The sequence below is a fragment of the Corvus brachyrhynchos genome, unplaced genomic scaffold, assembly GCF_000691975.1.
Source record: "Corvus brachyrhynchos isolate BGI_N302 unplaced genomic scaffold, ASM69197v1 scaffold116, whole genome shotgun sequence".
NCBI lineage: Eukaryota > Metazoa > Chordata > Aves > Passeriformes > Corvidae > Corvus > Corvus brachyrhynchos.
The window spans coordinates 7,276,310-7,301,698 of record NW_008240221.1 but is presented as its reverse complement, the minus strand read 5'-3'; the positions used below and the strand labels follow the sequence as shown (position 1 = coordinate 7,301,698).

Here is a 25,389-nt window from a genome sequence, read left to right as displayed (position 1 = left end):
GTGTTGTGTATAAGCAGTAGAAACAACATTCATCAGTTGCCTTGTAAATGTGTTCTGACTTTGTTAAATCTGCATAGTACTTAAAATATGTTTATGTCTGTTATAAATCATTATTTTTTACCTATCTGAATATGAAAGCGTAATTACTGTAAAGTGGCACATCAAACCCAAGAGAAATTAAGTTTCCATTTTTTTGAAAATGATCTCTTGATAGAAAAGCAGATGTAATTTCTAGAGGAGAATATGTTCAAATTACACGATGATTTTCTTAAAGGCTTCTTAAAGAAAAGAAAATTTGTGATTAACACAGCATTAGTGTCTTGTTTTTCCAGTTTTCCCAAGCACTAGATCTGGGAAAAGACAGGATCTCTTAGAACATTTGTTTATATTAAATTGGTAGGTCACACATTTTTATCACAGCTGGTTAGAAATGATTAGAGAATCATGATTAGTTATCCTCTTGTCCTTTAGCTGCTGCCCCAAAATGTCTAGTTCTCTGTCAGATCTGCAAGTGTTAAGCAGATGTCTTAATTACTGCTGTATATCTCAGGCAGTCATCATTGATGCCTGTGTTTCAGCAGCTGAATCAAATGCATTTTGTCTGTTTCAGGCTGGGTTACTTCTTTGTTACCAGTGTTGTTATGGCCCTAATAAGAGCCTGGAAATTCAGTGACTCCTGAATATTTGTGTTGTCATCTTGAGCTGAATCTTTTCCATAGTCTCTCATTTAGGTCTGGTTTATCATTGCAGGGCTGGAATTTTCACTTAGACTGGTTCATAGCTGTAACAGGCATTGGAAAAAAAAAAACCTAAAAATCCCCAATATAAAACCCTTCAAGGCACAGAACATAAATGTAGACTCTTCATGAATACTTACATTAAAGAGACTATTTTAAATTCCTGTTTGGCAATGGAAGTACCAAAAAGGGAAAAGGAAGACCTAATGCATGATGCTCTGTTTTTGAACAGACTCTGTTCTACCTCATTTCATTTCCTTCATAATCTTGATATGTTATTATTCTTAAAATGTAAAGTGTATGGGTTTTGCATGTTTTAATCCTTGCACCTTGACTAATTGCCATTAAAGCCCAAAAACAATCCTAAAATCCATGCTGCAGGTGTTCTAATTTATTACTGTCTCTTGTGTAGCTTATCTAAAAAACAATTGGCTTTGTTATATGTCCTCCAATTAGACTGTTGGGAATTATATATGTGTATGTATGATCAAAGGTGTATGTATATAAATATGTGGTGTGTGTATATATATAAATATATATATATTTTAGAGTAGTTTGTTAATTCAGAATTTGTTGGCTGTCTTTTTTATACATTTAGATTAAAGCATATTTTTAATCTGCTAATTTGGCTGCTATTTAATAAGTTGTTGTTGCTATTATTATTTTGATTTTAATCAGAAGTGCTTACTTTATAAAGGATGTCAGGATGAAATAATAGAAAATAATTTCCCCCAAACACCCATCAGAACTCCTAAAATAACAGTTCTTCCTGAAGATACAATTAAAGTTGTTTCTTGAGATGAGATCTCCAACCTTATTTAAGAAATGCCTTCTTTTTTGAGAGATTGATTTGGGATAGCAAAAAGTTGTAACCTGGACATGTTGCTGCTCCAAGTAGAATGGCTTTTCAGAAAATGGAATTTCTATTTGTGCTGAAAAAACTGTTATTACTTGTAAGAGTTCAAATCCTTTTAAAACAAAAATCAATAGAGTTTATCTGATAGCAGTAGTGCCATAAACATTCACACCTGCATACAAGTTAGCTCATTAGTTTTCACACTGCTGAAGGAGGGGTATTTAAAAAAAGTGTTTTGCTCAAATGCGGTTGAGAACTTGGGTGGAATTTTTTTTCTGGTTCTGTTTTGGTTTGGTGTAGTTTTGGTTTATTTTTCCTCCATGAAAAATCTGTTGGGTCTCTTGCAGCATCTGCTTGAAAACGGTGGCAGAGAGGAATTAGTATTCCATATGTAACATTTAAAATAAATTACAAAAGTAATTCTTCTAATTACTAAAAGTAATACTTCTTACTAAGTACTTAAAGTGGTTTATGTAAAAAATACATGAACAAGAAATTCTTCCCCCAAGCCACCAGACCTAGGATTTTCAATAGATTTTAATTTTTCAGAGCTTCAAAAGTTTTGACAGGTTGTCCTTGGCATGCACTTTCTTCATTTGGTGAAGCAAGAGCCGAAATTCCTAGTTTAGCCAGTTGGTTCGTTAGTGGTGCATCTGTGAAATGCACAATATGATTTCAGAAAAGATGAAAGAAAATGCTGAAGGACTTAAGATGAACCTGCTACTACAGTGGTCAGCTTGAGGCAGTAATTTACTGCACATTATAGTGCAGTAGTAGTGACAGTAAGGTTGTCTACATGAAATTCTCCCTTATTGAAGCTGGTAGGTTTTTTTTTCCTCTGAGGTTACAGTGGGATGTATTTCTCTTCAGCATAACTTGGCATCCTTTGGCTCTGATGTTTGAAATTTTATCATGATTTAGTAAGTTGTAAACCAATACTTCCCATACAGTTATACATGTAGAATTTTTCTATTTCAATATACTTCAGTGTATGGAGAAATTAATAGAGTTGTTAGGGATAAACATGTAGCTGTTAAAGTTTGCTGTGGGGAGGAAAATATTTGTTTTCTGTTGTGAAAACAGTGTGTTTACATTAGTATGCTAATTATATATTTATGACTAATGTGCAAGCATTATAAAGCATGCAATTAACACAAACCTTTGAGAACTGGAATAGCACAGATCAGACAACATGGATGTTCTGGGTATTATTTAAATGCTTTACATGAGGCAAAGCTGGTATAGAAAGCCCCATCTGTGGAACAAGTCTCTACTTTTAAGAATGGAGTTACATGTGGGTTCATACTAAGTGAAGATAGACATGCATGTGTTGCAGGAGCAGGTTTTTGATTGAGAATAGGTTGGGGTTCTTGCAGTCTTTCAGGCTGGTGGTTTTCAGCACTTTCTGTGCCAGCTGCAGAATTTCAAAGTTTGATGATGCTTTTACTACTTGGTCTAGACACATATATTTATATCTCTACCATTTCCCCTATTGGGAATTCAAATTAATTAATGCTATCTCTGTACAAATACAAGATTGTCTCTAGTATCAGCTTTCCTGAATTATCAAAGATTAATTTCAGTATACTTGATCTCCACATTTGTAGAGGTGATTTTTCAGTGGAAACATTCAACAGTTATGTAGAACATTGCCATTATAAATTTTGGAATTGAAATCAGTGCTGTCTGTGGAAACAAGGGGTGCTAACTGAGTAAGGGGAAAAATGTTCTGCTGATCACACCCCTTACTTCAGAGTGAAACTCCTAAATCACTTTTAGTTTGTCTTTTGTTTATTTTTGGCAGCTGCTGCCTGAATTAATGATCATTCAAATGTGTTATTAACATAGTGCGCCTGAGTTTGTTTGGCTTTAAGTCATTAACCTAATTATAGCAGGAGTCTAACCCTTGCACTGTGTGTTGGATATGTTGCAGGATGAAACCAGTGTCTCCTCTGGCCAGTCCATCGATTTGTTGTACTGGACAACATCCAAAACCATGAAGGTGTTGTCCAACACAACTCTGACTACCAAAGCCATGCTGCATGCTGTCAGTGATGGGCAGTGGTGGAAGAGATCATTATCTTATCTTCGACCATTACATGTAAGGGATTGCTGATGTGTCTCCAGATGTTTACACGTTTGTTGATACATTAGTATAAAAACTCAGATCCTTTATAGGACCTGGTAACTGAAGGCTTCAGATCAATAAATGAACTACAGACATCATGGGATTGTTTGCAAGCAATTCCCAATGAAGGAAGGGGTCTAAAGCTGTTTTCTTGTTTTCTAGTCTGTTATCTCCTGTTTTCCGAGTGTAGTGTAAGAAGGCCTAATCGAAATTTGGTAGAACTTTAAAACTTTGGGGAATAAAGCACAGTAAAGCCTACTCTTTAAATACTGTTATCTTGTATTCAGAGCTGTTCCTTTTCAGTTTCTCTTTTCTACTTTCTCTGTTTCAGTGAATTTTGTATAATGTTTGTGATACTGTTTTTTCTGATACTACTTTTGAACATGATTCCTTTTTTAAGAATACTGTAGCCTTCATTCAGAACTGGTGTATGTGAGATGACTCCTTTCTTGCTCCCCATTGAATTCAATGATTTTCATGTACAGTTGTTTCTCTTCTGAACAGTGTTTACAGAATTTTTATGAGTTTTTTACAACTAGGCTCAACTATACTTATTTTTCCCAGGGCCAAGAATTTGGAGATGTATTAAAAGGTGGGCCTGGAGGAAATGCTAGTGTGGAAAAACAAGGCTGTCATCCGTTTTATGAGTCTCTAATTGATGATCCATATGTTGATGAAGTAAGTTACAGTTACAGAACTCTGCAGTTTTTTGTTAAGTTCTTATAATCAAGTAAAAATACAGATTTTTGATTATATGTACGACTTGAAATTTTGTGCCATAGTAGGAAAAAAATCCAGAATTAAATAAAGGAAAGCAAATGCAGGAACTCAGGTAGGCAACTGCATGTGATGAAAGTGATCCATATAAAAATGCAGGGTGCAGAGTGCATATTTCAGTTGTCTTTTTACTTCCAGTCTGAAGTCAGCTATGGAACATACCAGAACAGTTCTTCGCAAAGCTTTGCTGAAGTGTTGCTGAAGATAGGGAAACTCACAGAAACAAGGGGTGAAGGAAAAGACCAAATTCCAACTACAGAAGGTATGGACATATTGTATGTATTTATTCACTTCTGTATTTACTATCTGTAGTGAGTACAGAAGTATCTGTGGGTGGGTTTAAGTGTGGAGAATTGCACAGAACAATCTGAAGTATGGTCTGGGTGTTTTGCATGAATTGGGATCTGGTTCAACAGCTCTTGTTGGTAAGAAGTCTTTTTAGAAGTAGCTGCAGAGTTTTCAAGGGAATTGGTGTTTTTAAGACGAGTTGCTCAGCAAAGACTAGAAAAATGAAAGTTGTCTTTAAATTAGCAGAAAGTATTATTTGGGGCTTGGCAAAGACAGGAGGAATTGTTGAAGGTTTCCTGAATATTACCACGTATAGGTAATGGGAATTTGCAAGCCAATGTTAGTTATTTCTCTGTGTGCCTGCATATTCATTCAATCAGTCAGATTCAGTGCCACTGTGTATCCAGGTTTCAGCATTGCAGGCTCATTGTAGTATTTTATTTGCCAATTAATTCTTAACTACAGCTTTTGGAATCATTAGAACTTTTTGTCTTCTTCCGAAATGTCTATGTGTTACAGGTTATATTTAATAATTTGTTAACTAAAGCAATTTCACTTTTTAAAAAAAAAGACAAACCACAAAAACCACCTGTGGTTGTTTATCTTTCCTTTTGGATGTCTCCCGCTGGTTTAAGAAATGAACTGTTTAAATATTTACATGCTGTTAGTGTCTTTCAAAGGAAGATATATGTATTATATTTCACTCTGTGATAAAGTCTGTCATGAAAAATGAGTATATTAAATCACTTGCAGTATGAGAAGTCAGAGAAGTTTCAAGTCAGACTTTCTTCATAAGCCACACACTTACTTGAACGGTTTTGTAAAAACCAGAATATTTGTCTTACAAGTATATGGTTCAGTAGTTTGAGATATGTGGTATTTGTACAGAAAACCTGTGTAGTTCTAATATAACAACATTGTGAATCAGAAAAGTTAGCAGCAGCTTGTATAAATGGGGATGTGTGCATGTTTTATTCTTTTCATGCTCTTTTAATGCAAAAAAAATCCTTTTAAATCAGTACTTAAAATCTCATTTGTTGCATGCTGGATGCCTATAGGCTTTTAACTTCGATTCTTGTGTCTTAAAGGAGGGGGACACAAGGATTTAAAAGTATTTATTGCTTTCTTAGGGAAAATGATTTAATTGGCAGATCTTTGGTAATAGTTCCTGCTCGAACTTGAGTAACTGGAACTGATTGTTTACAATTCAGTGGCTGCTTTTGAGATGGAAATTTCAGTGTTGGGGACTTCCTGTTTGAAGAAGAAATTTTAGATTTTAGCTTCAGTTTTTGAGGATCTGTCTCCTTCCTCTTAAGTGTGCAGCGTAATATTTTTGCCATTTAATACTTCTCTTCCACCACTTTTATTCTATAGTCAATCAGAATTTCACTTAAGAGTCCTTCCAACTGTGCTGTGAAACAGAGTTCTGTGTTTTCCTCTGGAAAAATGGGCTGTGTTTATTCTGGACTCAACAGTTCTGCTGTATGACACCTTTTGGTAGTCAGTAAACAGTGTTCTTAAGCATAAGTGTAACATAGCTTTCTGTAAATAAATGGATTAATAATTTGCTATTTGTAGTGTGTTTAGCCCTGGATTAATGGTATTGGATCCCACCTGTTCCCCTTTCTTAAAGCTTTGCTTTGTCAATTCTTATGAAAGTCCCTATGATGAGTTAACACTTTCAGGGTTGTGGAGCTTGAAAATGTGCATATTGACAGCACACTGCTAAAATTTAATATTAAGAAATCACGAAGATATGAATCCCACGCATTATTCTGCATTTTTATAATTTTCAGGCTTCCTGTATGTTTTTGGGAGGATTTTGCCATACGAAACTTGAATGTTAATATGAGGTGTCAGCTACTGCACTGGTCTAGTAACTGCAAGCATAGCAGATTTCAGTTGATTTTGCTGACAAGTTTGAATCCCAGCTGTTTACATTTAGCTGTCTTCTAGGACAGCTACAGCAGCAGGTTTCAGCTCTGTCAGAAGAACTGAAAAACCTGAAGGGAGATGCAGTTTAGCAAAGAAATCTTTGTTGTACTTGGCACTTTGTCTTAGGAGAGGCTGGAATAGGCATCAAACTCTTGTTTCCTATAACAGGTGCCACATGCAGTGTGAGAGACCGGCTAAACACTTTCCCCACGGACAGTGTGCATCATTGTAGAATCATAGAATGGTTTGGGTTGGAAGGGACCTTAAATATCACCTGGTTTAAACCCCCTGCCATGGGCAGGGATGCCTTCCACTAGACCAGGTTACTCAGAACCCCATCCTGTCTGGCCTTGAAAACCTTTGTGATAAAACTCAAGATATTTTGCTGCTTTTGTGGATTTGGTAGTGTTACAAGCCTTGCACCTTGACTTTTCTTGTCCTTGCTACCTGGATGATGTAGGTGGACTGAGTATTTTCAAGTGACATGGTAGTACTCAATCTCCCTGGGTCCCATAAAGCACTTCTTCCTCAGCTGTGCATTGATAGTGCACCCAGACTTGGTGTGGCTGAGGCTGTGTTGTGCATCTCTGTTCAGCTGTGGTTTTCTTTCTTCATAGGCCTTAGGGATTGATCAGGAGTTGAAGATGAGATTTGAAATGATGGCTGTATTTCCTTGTAACCAGATTAGGCACTAAACTCAAAATAAACCCAAGACAGTCAGTCATACCTATTAATCCTCAGGAGTTTTAGAGCAAATAATACTTTAATGTTCCCCATGATTTTGTAGTTCCTTGTAGATATGTCTGTTTAACTGCAGTATATACTTCTAAGTTTATTGAGATTTTATCATGGGCTAAATGAACAATTGAAGACTCAAAGGAGTTTTTGCATTTTTTTCAGAGGAAAATCAATGGAAAGTGAGTTGAAACTTTCTAGGTATTGAGAAATTCCAATTTTCACAAATAAGCCATTTTTTCTCTACTTAGCCTCTCAAACAGGCTTGTGGCATAAAGACCTGCACAGGAAATAAAAATATTTGTAAAATCAGAATATTTTTGTGTTTTCCTGAGAAAGTCGTGGTTGTGGGACAGCAGTGAGACAGCAGCATTGGCACTTTGCTTGTCACTGCCTGCCCTCCTTGGTTTGCCAGCCCTGTAATGCCTAATCCCTATGGCAAATTCCAGATTTGGCAGTGGTCTGAAATGACATTAAGTTCCTGTAAATTTTGTGAAGATATATGACAGGGTAGAATGGCATCCTTCTGACGTCTGGAGCCTATGATTTGAACTCAGCGCTGTTAGGCTGCAGAGGATTCTTGTAGGGCTTCACTGGGAGACAGAAAGCTGTATGATATTAGTCTTTGTGTATACACATATTTGTGTGTAAAGTGGACAACTAAGTATGGATACATGAAAACCTGCCATGAGCACACAAACATGCACAAAATTTACTGGATCAGTGCAGAGGTTTTTTTTTTCCTCTCAGTAGGTGTGACAACAGAGGCAGTTCTTTCTTCTTACGTACATTCTGGCAGGTGGGATGCCGTTGTGTCAAGCTTTATGCAAAAGCATGAAGATAATCATATTGTTTTCTGGCCCTCTATTGGTGCTGTGTTCTTTGTAATGATTGCTGTCCTAATGGTGAAGATCAGTTTTTGTGAGTGTGGCAGTTGTCATGTTGGGGATGTTAAGTTGGAAGAGAACCCATAATTTACTATGTATTCAAGAGGTTTTTGCTAACATTAATTCTCCAAAGAAAGGAAAAAGAGAGCAGAGCTGAAATGTTTCCTTTCCTCCTCCCATTTTTTTTTCTGTTTAACTAGAGGTGGTTGTAAGAATACGTAAAGTAACTGCTTGTGCTCAGAGGAGAGCTAGCAATTTTCATCGAGATTTTAATATTAGATATTTCTAGAGTTCTTATTATCTTTGCTTGGACAGTATACAGGATATTTAGAGTGCAGCAGAAACAATCTGTCAGCAGCAAGAATCTGTCTGAAGCACAGTAAAAGCCATTTGAAGCGTAAAGGATAGGTGCTGTTGAACAGGTTTATGTAGCAGTCTCTGTGATAGCTTGTCACATAGAAATTTAGTGTTTCTATCTGGCTGAGGGCCAGCATGTAAATCCACTTCAGGGTGATGGCAAATTAATGATAATCTGAAAATTGTAATTGGTCATTCAAGCTTTTTATAAATCATTCCGTGGAACAAAGAATTCCCTGGGGGACTGTGTGTAAAGTAATTGGGTTTTTGCCAGCACAGCCTACAGAGGAGTTTGTGTAATGTGGGAATACAGGTGTTTGGGACTTCCTTGAAATAAACAAAGAACTAAATTGCTGGAAGATAGCTTCTTCTTGTTGAAACAATATTGTTATTAATAACATTAGTAATAATGTAATTTATAACAATGGAAACAACTCCTTGCCCAAGTTTGGTGTCTATAGTGTAGGAAAAGCAAGTGATTTTTGTGTCAGTTTTACCAGAAGTATGTGTTTATAATCAGAATACTTACCCTTTGATGAATTTATTTCAATTGCCGTAGTACTGCTGATACTTCTGTTTGCAGTATGTGGCAGAACCTGGTTTTGGAGTTTCTTACGACACTTGTGGCTTTTTGTTTTTATTTTTAATTAAGGCAGAAGCTTTTAACACGGTTTGTTGTGTTCAGTGATAAGGGAATCAGAGTTCAGGCTTGAAGAGAATACATTTTGTACCATTCCTTTACTTGGTATCATTGAATCCTTACAACGTTACCTTACTTCCTTGATTTTACAAGCAAAATACTTCTTGTAAAACAGTACAGGGGGCTTTGTTTAGCATCTGTTACTGCATAGTCTCATTCTTCTTTGGTTAATGTATCAAACTCTTTGCCTGAACGTTAAGGTAAAACTGTTCTGCAGTTTAATTATATATTATCTCTTTCTGGATTGCACTGATTAGTGTTTAATTAAGTATGTCTGGAGTGCTTCAAGCTAGTGTCAAATAAAATATAGTTGCCTTGAAAACATTTCATTTGCTAGCTCTCAAGGCCAAGTGGGTCAGTAATCCAAACTTTGTGTTTGCTCCCTCTGTGTTGCAGTTCTGCTCCAACTGGCAAGTGATGCTTTACCAAAGGATATGGCCTTGTCTCTTGCCTATCTACTTGCACTGCCACAGGTATGTTGAAAGTGACTTTGTTTGCATGTTTTTGCCAGGAAAGACTATTCATAGCATTTCAAAATTCCATTAGAAAAATTCATTTCCTTAAGATTTTAAAATTTTAAGTATTTGAATTCATTTTATTACACATTTTTACAGAGTAGGTTCGTGCATTTAAAGGAAACTGAACAAATGCCATTGGATGGTCTGTTGAGCATGGCACTAGTGAAAAGACACATTTTCTTACTTAACATAGAAGTTGGGCCACCAGACTGACAATTCTAATGTAACTCAGAAATGTGGATAATAATCATGTATAGAAGCAGCAGTAGCGTAGCTGGAAAATCATTTTGGTTAGGTGTTTGTGCAAGGGCAAAAAAACCACCATTCTACCATAGTGTAGAATTATCTTTGTGTGTGGAGGTTACTGATTTACTTCTGTGCCAGAAAAACATAGTCAGAGCTATTTCTAAAGGACAGCAAGTAGGTTTTTAGAAAGTTTGTACGCTTAATGTTGTATGCTTGCTAATTCTTTCATGTAAATTAATGGTCTCTTTCTTGTAGGTGGTAGATGCCAACAAATGCTTTGAAAAGCATTTACATTCTGCATTATGTCTCCAGCTGGCAAGTTATTACTATAGCCTGCAGATCTATGCTCGTTTGGCACCATGTTCCATGAACAAATGCCACCCTATCTACAGGGTTAGTACTCTTTTCTTTTTAAAGCTACATTCATTAATGTTGCAGCATAAAAGCTATTCTAAAAAGCCAGTACATGAGTTAAGCCTGTTAAGGAGCTGATCTAACTTACACTGTGAGCAGCCTGTTAGGTTACACATAATTATTCTTCTACAGTGCTGTGAACAAACAAGTACTTCACAATTTGTGGAAGATTTTTTGAAGCACAATATCAAGTGTCATTTTTAGGTAATAGCAATATCAGTCTTCAAAGCAGCTTATAAGCACTGAGCAGTAATGAATATAGCCTATGCTGTTACCTTGCAATACTGTATAGAAGGCAATACAGTACTTCCCAAGAAAAATGAAGAGTCCATTTCAACAAGAGCAGTGCTTTTCTGAAAGTTTCCATAGCCTCCCCTGGGGTGTGTTGGATTGTATTTCAGTTTACATATGGTGTTTTGAAAATTCATCCTCCTTCATTGAGGAATGTTTTTTATTTCCTTTGACAAGTTTCTGGTTTTGGAATGGCCCTGCATTGCCCCTTCTCCATCACCAGTGGTTAAAGCAGTTCCATGGTGAAGTCCATACTAAATGGAAGAGGTAACATACAAAAGTTTAATAAGGCACAAATTGCCATTCTTACTGAGATACCTGCATAAAAACTCTTGTCTGCTCCAAGAGAGCATTTTTGAAATTACACCAGTTCCTTCCTCCTGTGCAGACGCTTTCTGGTCTGTTTGGTTTTCTGCCAATCTCTCAATTATAGCTAAAAGAACACTTCTGGTCAAAACTTTCCTGAAAAGGAAGACCAGTAATCACCACTGTGGCATGAGAGGAGAATTGTTTCTTTCTGTGTTAAGAGTAACTCCTGATTTGCAGCAGAAAGCCTCTTTTGATACTCGCCCAATCCTGCAATTAGGAAGCCTTCCATGTTCCTTTTTTCTGCTGAGATTTGCATTTTAATGTGTTCTGCTTAGATGCTAAAGGAAAACAACTGTGGGGCTTGCAAAATATGTTGGTTGGGAGGAATTAATTCATGTTTGTTAATCAGATTTCTTTGAGCCTGTAAGTCATCCTGCTTCAAGACAACTGTGATGAAAAAGGTTTATGGGTTTTTGTGTTTTGTTTTTTTTTTTTTCTTACTTTAGCTTTTTCAAACAGTCCTATTCTGCAGGAAGAGCTAAGAAGGCTTTGGAAAGCATAAGTTAAAAGAATGAGGACAGAGATGTTAGATTGAACTATTTCTACTCCAGTTGCCATTTAATTAGCAAAGTCTTATCAATGGCACCATGTAGTTTGTCTCTTAACTGTGATGTGATCTTTGGCTAATCTTTAGTTCCATCTTGGTGAAATACTGTATGTGACTGTGGTAAATACTGGATTCTAGGTTGTTTGCTAGAAAGAGTAGGTTCTATGTTTAAGCTGCTCTTAAATAGTAGCTTTTGAAAACAACTATATGAGAAGATTGAGTGAAGAGCACACCAAAAAAAAGGAAAATAAAAAAAAAAAAACCCACAAAAACTGTCCTGGATGCCAGTAAGAAAATAACATAGGTAAATACTAATTTATGATTCATTGTTACTAATTCCAAGGGTATTTTGAGTGAAGGAATGTCACTGAAGTAGAAAACAAGAAATAGAAACAAGATGCTTTTGACCAAAATAAACATGCTTTTTTTTGGTCAAAAACCCTGAACACCAGAGTAAAATGATTGGTTTATACTGCAAAACAGGCATTTGTTTAAATTTACATCTTAGATGCTGGTAATAAAGAATAGGTCCACCTGCAAGTTGGTTTCATCAATGCCATTCTAGTTTCTGTCCATGGGAATAGACTTAGCCAGGGGTTTGGTGGGACAGGGTTATATTTTCTAAGAGTTCTTTGGAAGGAAAAGAAAAGTGGTCTCAAACTTTCATGAGCATGTCACAGTCAGTTGGAGATGTCATTCCATAGTAGATTGTCTTCCAACTCATGTCACTGGTGTCTTGCATCACGTTTATCTTGTGGCTGTTTGTGAAAGCAGAAGTGTGTTCCTAAGTCCTTTAACTGCCTCAAAGCTGTGCATTATTCTTACAAGGTATCTGAGTGCATTTTTGTGGGTGAAGGTGCATTGCCAATCCTTGTTTTCCCCTGTTCTCACTCTTTACATGGTCAGTAATGATGTAAATCCGGCACTTCAACTATTAATGCTCACAAGGTGAATCCTCAAGATCATAGAGGATTTATGTCTGCCTACTGGCACCTGAGTCACAGTAGGTATGATTTTTCTAGTCCAGTGAATCAAGTGCACTGTTGGAAAACCCTTGCTGAATTGATAAGAAACTGTATAGAAGCATGGAAAAGTCTGCACTTCCTGTGTTTCTCATTTTAAAATGACATTGTTTGAAAAGCGTTCATGAGGACCTCTGGCACAACAGGAGAAATGTTGGTAGAATGGAAATATCCTTAATGTTACAAGGATAATGGGGAATGGAAGGAGAGCTCCTCTTCCATTTACTAGGACAGACTTTCGAGATTTGCTGGTTAGTCAAGAAAGACACTTCGAAGGAATGATTGGGTCTGTTGCATGAAGGCTTGATTTTTTTGTTTGTTTGTTTTAATTGTGATTTGAAATACTGGCACCTAATATCTGTGCATCAAACCAGAATCATAAATTGCCAGAAATTCTCATGATCATTTTTTGTACTGTCGATGTCCAAAAGGAAATCAGCTTTGTAATTTCAGTTTCTGATAAAGTTACTCCTTTGCTTTAAGGACAAACAAAGGGATTTGGCTGTAAAGTACTGCTTTAATTTTGTGCCCAAGACAACTTCAAATTTTAGTTGTTATGATAACATAAACATAACAGTCACAGTTGAGGGCATCTGAGCTATATTACTCTCTTGTCCTGAGGAATATGTTAAAGGAACTCTTCAACCTAAGAAAACTGCAGATAAAGGTCAGAAGAATAGAACAAAATTTCCAGAAATGGACTGTGTGTGGAGTATACTGGTGTGAGAAAACTAATTGCCCTTTGAAGACCTATATTTATTTTTGGTTTAGGTCTGTAATGGGCTGGACTGGGATGGAGTTAACTTTTTGTTGCAGTCGCTGTGCTTTTGCATTTGTGGCTGTTAGGGTTGGTAATATGCCTGGTTTGGCTGGTGCTGAACCTTGCTTGCACAGCATCAAGGCTTTTGCCCCACTGCCACTCTGATTCACCTCTCACTAATTCCCAGTCTTGATGAACAAGAAGAAAAGCTGTACAGCTGAGCAAGAAATTTGCTGGGTAATTCTTGTTGTTCGCAACTTACCTCCTCATTTGTATTACCCTGGTGATCTGATAATTGACCAGAATAAGCTGTTAACCCTATAAGGGAGTGAAAAAGCTTAATTATCCTGAGGTTAATTATAATGTTATGTTCCTGTCCTCATGCTAATCTGTTGCTGAGGTGTTTCTATTGTTTTGAAGAGGATTATTTTACTGACCACAGCTGAGGGGGCAAGCTTTTTCCTGAAGCATTAAACAACAGTTACAACAAATACCTCTGAGTTGCAGGGGGAACAGGAATTTTGCACTTAATAGCAGATGAGGAAAGTTGCTGTTAGCAGAAAATTCTTAGTTTTTTATTTTCTTCCCTTACATGTTACTTTTCATTCAAGAAGATGAGTTTCATTCCTGTCCTTTTGTGCATTGCAGCTGACAATATGTTGAAATTTAAGATCAGAGATTCTCCTTAGTGATTCTTCTCTTGTTGCAGCCTGGAGTTGGTGAAGAAGCTGGGAGTTCAGTCCCACAAAGTTAAGTAGCCTGATATATATTTAGCCTGATACATATTTAGCCACTATGCAACAGGGTACATTTACACAGTGAACTTGTGCTCTGTGCACTTAATCTGCTTCCCTTTTCTGTTGCTTGCTGCTTTGGAAAGCCTCTATCAACATTTCCAAGAGGCAGAATTAGGTCGAAAGAGAGTGCTTTGAACTTGGGACTGAATGTGTGGAAATTTCTGTTGGTCTGCCAGGATTTCATTCTGCAGGCTTGACCTGGCTCCCAAGATGGTTCTGTTGCTTGTTTGTATAAGGTTGGTATAAATTATAGATACTGTTATGTTAATCCAGAGAAGTAGAACTCGCAGCTATGGTCCATGTGCTATGGTTTTATGTAATATTCCTAATATAGGGAATATATAGTTTCAATATAGTTGAAAACTAAGGCTTGATTTGAAATGGAAATAAATATTTTGTGAGAAGGCTACATACTGGAAGAGGGAGGGAGGCAGATCTGATGCATCTGATAACAGATGTATTACCCATGCTAGATGAGGTCTCATGGCTTTAACCTGGCACTCTAGTGCAGCTAAAGATTAAGTCTGTACACGAGGTAATCTGTCATTGGGAATCGAATGCTCATTAAATAGTTGCATATTGGTTTGCATATCCTGTCAGGTTCCTAAATTATGACTTCAGCCTACAAGAAATAATACATAGGTTTTTAATCTCAGTTTGGATTTTGTACATAACCAACATGCAAAACTGACAAACTCTGTCAGACAGTCTTGTTTCATTCTGTCTGGACATTCAACTTTTCATCCATAAATGCAGTGGCTAGCACTAAGGCTGCTGCTGTAGATGGTAAAATGGTAGTGCTCTTTATTGTTTAGCTGTGATTGACTTAAAACTTGATCTCTTTTAAGCCCTGATTCAATCCCTTGTCTCCTCTTCAGCCCCTCTTTCTGTTTGGTTAGTGATGGTGAAAACCAACAAGTTCCTTTTGGCAGTATAATTTTTCCCTTTTGCTTTACTGTTTGAATTTTCTGCTGTATGTTCTGCATCGAGTTCAAGTGTCTTTGCTGCTCTTTGGGTTGCTCCACTTCCCTTTCATGCTGCTGTTTATGCCTAATACTTCTTATCATTTTATATACCATGCTGCTTACTTATACATGTTCAGATACTATTATTCATTAATACTTGAGGGTGAATCTGTATCATTTGATGTATGCTTCTGTTTCAAAGTCCAGCGCATACCTGATAGAAAAGCAAAACTGGAAGAGATTAATGTATAATTCCTTGAATTTATTTTGCACTCTTCTCTCTCCCATTGATCTTCCTTCATGTGTGTGGAGTCTGTGATGGAGAGGAGAACCAGGGAAAAGGAGGGCAGTGGCAGAAGGCACCACAAATGAGACTATCTGGCAGACTAAGAACTGGTGTAGGGAGAATTCAAAGACCTCAGTATCATCAGAATCCTCCTTTAGATCACCAGTAATGGATTCTGAATAAAAGTGGTCTCAAAACCTGCCCCTGCAGAACTTCCCTTTCTGAAAGGTGATCTCCAAGCTTCTACCTCTCGTTTCACCAGATTTCAGTTAATGAAAGGACCATTCTTCTGATCCATTTGCCACTTAAGTTTCCTGGCTGGACTTTAGTGGGAAAACTTGTGAAAGTATTTTGCAAAATTTTTGTGTATTAGGTTCCCTTTGTCCATGTGCGCTTTGATGCCCTCATAGCCCTCCAGCCAGTAAAGAGTGGATTTCCCGTTACAGAGTCCATGCTGACCTTTTCCCTCTGATCTCTCAGTGCTCAGGGGTCTTATTATTTGTTATATAGTCTGCTGGCTTACTGGGAATGCACATTTGACTTGCTGGTCTACAATGCCTATGAAGATTCCTTTTACATCCTATTTTTTTCAGATGGAGCTTGCACTCCGGCATGTCACTTTTAATAATGTTTGTTGATGCACCTTGGCCTGCCGTTTAACATAATTTCACGTTTGTGTTCCTTCAGAACTGAGGGATGAATGCCAGCTGGTCATGGTGTGCAAGCATATAACTGACACCTTCCAGATTCTTCTAACTCACCTGGCTCTTCTGAGCTCTCTCCCCACACCTTCAGCAGTGAGGGCTGACACAAAGATCTCATTATTTCCACTGCTATGGACTTGCCCATGAGTGCTCCTTCTACACCTCTTCTCTGTGGGATCGTGCCACTTTTCTAGCTGGTGTCCTGATTTTGAGCAATTTTCAGAACTTTTTACTCTCAGCTTTACCATTCTTTATAAAACACTTTCCAGGCATTTTTTTATCATTTTTAATTTTCTTTCTAGCTTGTCATATTTTGTGACTTCCCCTCATGGATTTGCTAGTTATTCAGTGATGTCTCAACACATAATCACACATTTTCTAAATGAGTGAATATCTAAGCTAACAAAAATGGAGAACTCACTCAATCCTGGTGTGTCCAAAGGCGTAAAGCTCAAGTAAGCTCTCCTGAACTAGCAACCATTGTGGTTGGTTTTGACCATCTTCTGGTATGATCCCTGAAATACTAATTCAGCAATTAGGGACATTGCAGGCAGATTGTGATAACTAGATTCTTTTGGTTGAGGTGTGTTTGATACAGATAAGTCAGTGTTTCACAGATCCTTGTCTTTCTTTGTTAAGCACACAACATGACAAAGTATTGCCATTCTTAGTTGGGACCAAATAGTATGTAGGTGACTGAGAAAAGATCTATTTTTAAATAGTTGTTTGGTGCTGCCCCCAACCCCCTGTTTCATTTCTTCAAGATAAAGTGTACTTATGAAGTGAGATGCTTACAGTCTTGCTTATTGCTGTTTCTCAAGGGTTATGTGAGCTCTTCTGTCGAATCCTACTTCTGAAAGCAGAGCAAGCTTTAGACAGCTCTTCAGAAATTTTCTTTTAGAAAAGAGGATCTTCAAACTAGCCTTTCATTTCAGCAGAGGGTTGAGGTTTAGCTTGCCCATCTTTCTCTGGGGACATGGTTGTGGTTTTTGATGTGAGGGAGATAGCTGGGATAAGTGCTAATGCTTTTCCTTCTTGGGAACGGTTTTGTTCCTCTCTGGGAAGCAGTACAAAGGTGACCAGCAGCTTATGAAGCAGTCTTACCCTAATCAAGCAGCTTTATCTCCTCTTTTACATTCCTTCTCCATGCTTCTGTAACTGTTTTTTCCAGTCAGTGAGCATCATGAGTTTTGCAGGCAGCCTGCTTGAAATTTGCTAATCATCTAATAATAAAGAGCATTTTAGCAAAATTTTATTCATCTGAGTTGGCAGTACAGGTTACTTTTCAGACTGCTTAACTTTCATTGAGTGAGAGAGTAGGTTTCTCCATCTCTTTGTTCTTTAGTGGTTTGGTTCTTTGGTGGTTGTGTTAGTTGGGTTAGGTAGGGTTGGTTGGTTTGGGTTGGTGGGTGTTTTTTTTTTCTTCTTGGAGAATTGAGGCTGAATGCTAGATTGGCCTCTGTATTTAGCTCAGGAAGCTATTCATGAAAATGTACATCCCAATAACATAAGGTGGTCACTGAGAAACCTGTGATGCTTCTCAGAAGTGCTAGCCGTGCTCTTGGATTAGGATGAAAAATAGCTGACTTTTGGCATTTTAATAACTGTCAGGGAAGAGGAAGTTAAATGTTTTGTAGTTCATGGGATATCTAGTTTTCAACCTTTAAATTAGTAAGATATAGAAATATTTGCATGTATCCAGTCAAGTAACTGTGCAAATTAAAAAGAAACAGTATTGTACTTAAACTGAAACTGCATAATACTGCAGTAGAGTTTTACAGTAGCAGTCCCAACGTCTTTATATGACTAGAGCTGCTACCATATAGGTCAAGATTAAAGACACATTCTGAAAGAACAGGCAATAGCATCATTTATTCAAAGAGAAAGTACAATGATTTTTTTTTTTTTTTTTAGAGAAAAGGGAGATAGGCAGAAGGTTAGGATAATTACCTAAAGTAGGGCATTTATTTACTGCGAGTAATGCTGACTGCAGATAGGAAATGAATTATGCTATGAATTTAGTAGGCACTTCACTCAAAACCATGTAGTAATTTTCTATTTTTAGAGATGTTCTTTCAGTTGACACTTTAACCTTTTATATATCATGGGTTGTTTTTACTAAAAGAGCTGTCAGGTGAAATGATGAGATTTTTCTCCCTAAACCTGACTTAGCAATCAGAAAATCTGTAAGAGAACACAAGGTAGAAAAAAACCTATAAAAACATTTACTCTTGGGACAAATTATTCCTCATTCTTGTTGGAATAGCTGATAGAAATCAAAGCAAAAAAGTGTTTCTCTGAGGAGAAACTCAACATGAGCCAGAGATGTGTGCTTGCAGCTGAGAAAGCAAATTGTGTCCTGGGCTGTATCAAAAGCAGTGTGGGCAGCAGGTGAGGGAAGGGATTCTGCCCCTCCACTTTGGTGGGACCCTACCTGCAGTGCTGCATCCAGCTCTGGGGCCCACAACCTAAAAAAGGACGTGGACCTGTTGGAGCAAGTCCAGGAGAGGCCACCAAGATGCTGAGAAGGCTCGAGCACCTCTTTTACAAGGAAAGTCTGAGAGAATTGAGGTTCAGCCTGGAGAAGAGAAAGATCTGGAGAGACCTCATAGCACCTTCCAGTACCTGAACGAGCTACAAGAGGTCCAGGATATACAAGTGACTGGATGAGGGAGAATGGCTTTACACTGAAAGAGGGTAGGTTTAGATTAGATATAAGGAAGAAATTCTTCACTGGGAGGGTGGTGAGGTACTGGAACAGGTTGCCTAGAGAAGCTATGGATACCCTATCCCTGGAGTCTTGAAAGCCAGGTTGGATGGAGCCCTGAGAAACCTGGTCTAGTTTAAGTTGTCCCTGCCCATGGCAGGGGGGCTTGGAACAAGATGATCTCTGAGGTCCCTTCCAACCCAAACCATTCTGTGATTCTGTGAGAAGAGAGCACTAGAGCAAATTGGTTCAACTCTTCAAACACAAATCACTTAACGTAACTGTAGAAACAACTGCCTGGACAACATTTCCAATCACTTTTATGTTTTATTACTGAACAGCAGCCTCTTGCTTTTTTTTTAATTCCTGCAGCAGTGCTGTAATCCAGGATTATATAATTCATAATATATATATAATAATGCATGACTGTATAATTCTTACACAGTCATGCATCTGAAATGAAACTTTAAGACATTCAGTTCTTGGAAAAACGGAGAAATCTGCATGAAATCTGTGGTAAAGGTAGGAAAAAGGACGTGGACCTGTTGGAGCAAGTCCAGGAGAGGCCACCAAGATGCTGAGAAGGCTCGAGCACCTCTTTTACAAGGAAAGTCTGAGAGAATTGAGGTTCAGCCTGGAGAAGAGAAAGATCTGGAGAGACCTCATAGCACCTTCCAGTACCTGAACGAGCTACAAGAGGTCCAGGATATACAAGTGACTGGATGAGGGAGAATGGCTTTACACTGAAAGAGGGTAGGTTTAGATTAGATATAAGGAAGAAATTCTTCACTGGGAGGGTGGTGAGGTACTGGAACAGGTTGCCTAGAGAAGCTATGGATACCCTATCCCTGGAGTCTTGAAAGCCAGGTTGGATGGAGCCCTGAGAAACCTGGTCTAGTTTAAGTTGTCCCTGCCCATGGCAGGGGGGCTTGGAACAAGATGATCTCTGAGGTCCCTTCCAACCCAAACCATTCTGTGATTCTGTGAGAAGAGAGCACTAGAGCAAATTGGTTCAACTCTTCAAACACAAATCACTTAACGTAACTGTAGAAACAACTGCCTGGACAACATTTCCAATCACTTTTATGTTTTATTACTGAACAGCAGCCTCTTGCTTTTTTTTTAATTCCTGCAGCAGTGCTGTAATCCAGGATTATATAATTCATAATATATATATATAATAATGCATGACTGTATAATTCTTACACAGTCATGCATCTGAAATGAAACTTTAAGACATTCAGTTCTTGGAAAAACGGAGAAATCTGCATGAAATCTGTGGTAAAGGTAGGAAGGGAGGCTAGGAAATTTGAGTCCACAGCTGCATTCCTGGCACTTCTGGATCTACACACATGGATCTACATGATCCAGATAGAAATTTTTTAGTACAGTAGGAAATATCTTGTTTGCAGTACCATGTATCATACTGTGGTCAGAAGCATTTTTTTTAAGAGTATGGGTAGGCTTTAAAACCATTATACTTAAATATAGCTGAGACCTTAAAGTATGTTACAAAAACTTCTGATGGATGATTTAAGATTTTAAATCTGAAAGAGAATATTGTTTAAATGTCTGACTGATTAAGACACATAGGTTTAATAATAGAGATGAGCTGAGCAATGGATTCTCTACTTAATTTTTTAAATAAGTTTGTTCAACTTGATCCTGATGCATCTTGTAGCTTATAAAAGGCATTCTGGTAGGTATTCTTACATACTGACCTGGTATGGTTTCACTGGTGAGTGATGAGATCTGCTGCTTCCTATACCCATTTAAAAAATGGTTGTGAAAGCTGATCCTGAACAAAACTGGTGTCACACAATACATGCAGCTGCAGCAGCAAAAGGACAATAATGTTGAGGTATCCTTGCAGTTGAGTGATGTGATAGTAAAGGTTTATTTCTGAGATGTTCTGGTCTTCCATCTTAGCTATATGCTTTATCTTTTGCTTTGGGCGGATCAGATGTGAGACAGCTGTGATATGGAACGTTGGCCACCTCAAATTCATGTGATGCTGTATCTAAGTTACTGTACTCTTGACTCACAGCATGACAAAAATATAACTTGAAGACAAGTGTCATCAATTTAATTAATGAAAAGCTGTCCTGTGGAGAGATGGAGTATATTTCTTGAGTGAGCAGGCATGTTCAGGATTTTTCTTCCTGAGTGAACTATTTCACTCCTGTAAGTCTTTTTTCCTGCTTCAGTATGTGCGGAAAATTATTGTCTCATGTGCTTCACTTGATTCTTCTTTTCTTGCCTTCCCCTCCATCAAATTTGTAGCACATTGAATCTCTTGCAGCAGGGACTGTGGCAGTTGCTACAAGGATTAGGGGGAGCTCTCCTCTTCTTCCTGAAATACGCATGCATTCTAGAGGTGTGGTTTGGATCCCAGCTACACTGGTGATGGGCAGCAGCTGCAGAGGCAGGGAAATGGGGCAAAGAAAACTGTGTCTGGCGCAGGTTTTTTTTTCTGGTCTCCCTTGCTCATGTGCTGTCATCTCCTTGTTTTGATAACCATGAGGATTTTGCTTGGTGTATGTAACTAACTCCCTCTGGAGCATGATTTCTTTCTTAGGATCTCTTAAAATGTTGTAAAACAAACCTGGTGTTGCAAGGATCTGGGCACAAGGGAGCGTGTCCTCTGCCTTTCCCTTCGGATTTCTGTGGCTGACCGCAGTTGCAGCTTTTGGCCATTGCCAAAGGATTACAGTTCCAAAGGTGATGGAAATGCTTTGTAACCTCGATGCAGAAAGGTCCACAGTGTCAGTTTTGTCTTTGGGGTGATGATGAGCGGAGTGACCTCTGCTGATCTAAGCAGTTTTTCTGATCAGTTTTTCTGAACATTTCTGTATTGCACTCTCTAGATGATTTACATTAAAAAAAAAATTAGAAGAATAATATAGTTTTTTTTAAGAATTGGATGGATTCTTGGTCTTAAAAGAAGTAAGCAATCCAAACAGCCTTACAGTGATCTAATATTATCTCAGTGCTGAAGGGTTCACAGTGGAGTGTTTCGTTTTTTATTTTGTTTTTTTATTTTTTTTATTAGTATTACCATAGTTGTAAAATCATTTCCACTTCCTGAGCTGGAGAAGAACAGCATAATAGCTCATACTTTTTTTAGTTATTTGTTTCTGACATGTATGAGTGAATTAAGTCTTAAATAGATTGGAAGAGGAAAAAAGACATACCAACTTGCCGGGAAGAAAACCCCCATAAATTGAAGATTAATTCAGGCATAAGAGTGAAGACATTCTAAGATCAAAACCTCCTACCTCCTTTTAAAACCAGTGTTGCTTTTATTCTGTCACAGTGGCACACAGATTGAGGGGCTTCACAGGTGTCACTTCCAGAGGGTGGTCAAAGAGAAATAGCTGCTCTAAAAGATGTACTTAGGTGGACGCTGAATCCCAGCTGAGGCTTATTGGTAATGACCAGTGGGGCAATAGGGATAGATACCTGATCTCTGCTGGGTAAATCACACCTAATAGCATGAAATTAAATTAGCTTTCTGCTAAAGTGATGTGTGCTTTTTCCTTTCTCTCCATTTTTAATTTTTTTTTTTCTTAATTCCTAAATAAGGCCTATGTCAACACAAATATAATGTTAGCCCACTAGATGAGTAAAATGCATTGGGAGGTGTTCCTGAGGGATTTCCCTTGGCAAAGCTGTGGAGGCTTCTGAGTTAAGGGTGTAATACATTTGGGTCAGCTCTTGTGGCTTCTGTGGAAAGTTACCCTATGTTTACTGTGCATGTATGTAAAATGCCCTTTCTCAACGATCACAGGAGAGAAAGCTTTGTTCAAAGTCTGTCTAGGAGTACTGGAGGAGATTTATCTGGCAAATCAGGGAGTCGAACACCTAAGCACAGTTTCTAACTGTCTGAAGGACTCTGAAAAACCAACAGAGAGAAATGTGTTGGAGCTGTTTGGGGGTTATTGGTGTGGTTTTTGACAGGTAACATTAGAAAGGGAACAAGTTGAATATGGCATCTTACTGGTCTTGTCAAAATTAATTTGTATTTACACAAATTGCTGTCTATTACAATTTGAAAAAAGTCCTAGAATTTACAAACTGTGAATGCTGCAGTAAGATTCAGACTTGACTGATTTTGCTGATTTTCTTCATGGCCAGGTACTATGACTAGCTAGTTGTTATGGTCTTTTCAATTAAAAACTGTTAAAACGTTTTTTGAAAACTGGCGATACAGCTGTATTGATTTGTCTCTGTTACTGTTTGTTATAACAAGAATCATGCCTAATTGAATTAGATATCTAATGGAGGTAGAAATCGTTTTGCATGTCTTCTAAAAGATATGTATTATTAAACATGTGAAGATATTAAGGAAATGAATACTTAAAATTATGACATAAAAGCTCTCTGCAGCTTGATACCAAACAGAAGACTTTGGGATTTCTCTAAACTAATTTTGGATTCATATGCTGTGATAGTTTGGGCCATAGGTTTTTTAAGAGATAAGAGGATAACGCTTGATTGAAAGATTTCTGGTGGCAAAGAAAATAAGACAATCTTTGGCAATAGCTTGCAGTAAAAAAACTTCAGTTGTGTTTTCTTAATCTAAATGTATAACTTTTATCTTCTAGACTGAAGTGTCTGCACCTTTATTTTGCATTATATACGTGTGGCTATATATACATGGGTATTCATACAGGGTATGGTTCTTTTATTCTAAGTCTGTCATTAGTTAGATCAATAGACCCCAAGACATTATTTCCAAATAAGGTGTTCCTTGGGACTACAAACAGGCAGCATGGAAGATTACACACAAGCGATTTCATGGAGATATAACAAATGGGGACTTAATGTGAGAGAGTGGAAACCTAACAATAGAGAGCAAATTTATTCTCATAGGTTGTCAGAGGAACCTGGCTTTCTCAGTGGACTGGAGGTTTTAGGCAGTTATGTTAAACATGTTTCCTTGTCTTGGTCTGACTTTCGCTGTCTCCATGCTCTGTTTTCTAGTGTATCACATAAAATGAGATACCAGGGTACATAATAAGCAGTGGATGGCTTTCCAGCTGATATAATTGTGTTGTAGAGGCACTGCTCTGCTTGCCTGTCTCTTTTTATGAGGTTTTATTATTCTGTTCCCAATCTCCTAAGCAGCCTTGAAAGAAGTACTGACTTTGTTTATAAAACCAATGAGTTGGCAATGTTCGGAGGGCTTTGGAAGTGTATCATGGGGAGAGGAAAAAGGATGCCCTTTAGCATTTAATGTGACTTGGTGAGCAGCCTGTCAATTAAGACTTGAAAAAAAAAATCAATTTAGAATGACCAACAAGTCATGGAAAAAAAAAAGCATGCCTTAAGGTTTAAACTTAGGTGCATGTTTTACCCAGCTGTGCACTCTAGTTAATGTTCACAGTTTTTCTTCTAATGTAGCAGAATAATTCTGTAGTAAAAAACCATAGTGTACTGCTCTGGTACACTCAACATTTTTGAGATCACAGCAGTTAAATCAGCTGTTTCTTTTACAAAATATTTCAACTACACTGGCATCCCCACGTATTTTTGGTGGCTCTTCTGGAGGTCCTCCTTCCTCAGTGGAAGCCACACAGAAGTCACAGTGCTTCCTTTTGGCATTGAGCTGCTGGTGGCCTCATTTTTCATGGAAGAGAGAAATCAAGGTATTGAGTAAGCCAAGTGTTTACATATTACACACAGCTCTGGTCAAGTGGAGGTGCCTAGACATAGCCACTGTCCAGATCTTGAGATAGTTTGGAACACTCCACAGTACATGCATTCATTTTTCATGCTTTGTGATCTCAATTGTTGCTTTGCTATGAGGGTTTTTGACTACAGAAGTTAATGGTTTATAAGAGATGCACTTGCTTTGTAATTTCTAACACAGAGAAATAAGTTTTATTTGTGATTAAGGTATTTTCAAAACTAAGGTTGCTGTAGTCCATAGATGATCAATATTTAATTCTTTGAAGATTCAGGGACTAGGTAATGCCTTGTGTAATTTGTGGATCCTGCAATACTTCTTTGAAAGTATCAGTGCTCAACATGTAAAAGCTGTTCCTCTTTTCAATTCTGTATAATAGAATTATATCAGAAATTCAGTAACTTTTCTTTGATTTCAGTGTTTGACCAATCAGTTGCCTAGTTTAGTGTAAATAAAAACAAGGAATTTAAAAACAAATTCAGTCATAGTGAAACACTTGTTACTATTAATTTGGTGAGGTGTGTTTGTTTTTTTTAAATACTTGTATCATATGGAATAGACTAAAACATTCCGAAAGGATAAATGATAATATTACAGTAAATAGGCCTTACAGAAAATGTTAAATTCTGTTTACTTAAAATTTCTCAGAAATGGAAACAAATCTCCTAGTT

General features: G+C 37.6%; 1 protein-coding gene across 1 annotated transcript in view; it reads left to right on the top strand.

Moving 5' to 3' along the window:
• NBAS (neuroblastoma amplified sequence) overlaps positions 1 to 25,389 on the top strand; it is a 162,236-nt gene that overhangs the window by 69,033 nt on the left and 67,814 nt on the right. The window contains 5 exon segments of the mRNA XM_008641788.2: positions 3,527 to 3,694; positions 4,286 to 4,399; positions 4,637 to 4,760; positions 9,797 to 9,873; positions 10,420 to 10,557. Of these exon segments, the coding sequence (XP_008640010.1) occupies positions 3,527 to 3,694; positions 4,286 to 4,399; positions 4,637 to 4,760; positions 9,797 to 9,873; positions 10,420 to 10,557 (621 nt within the window).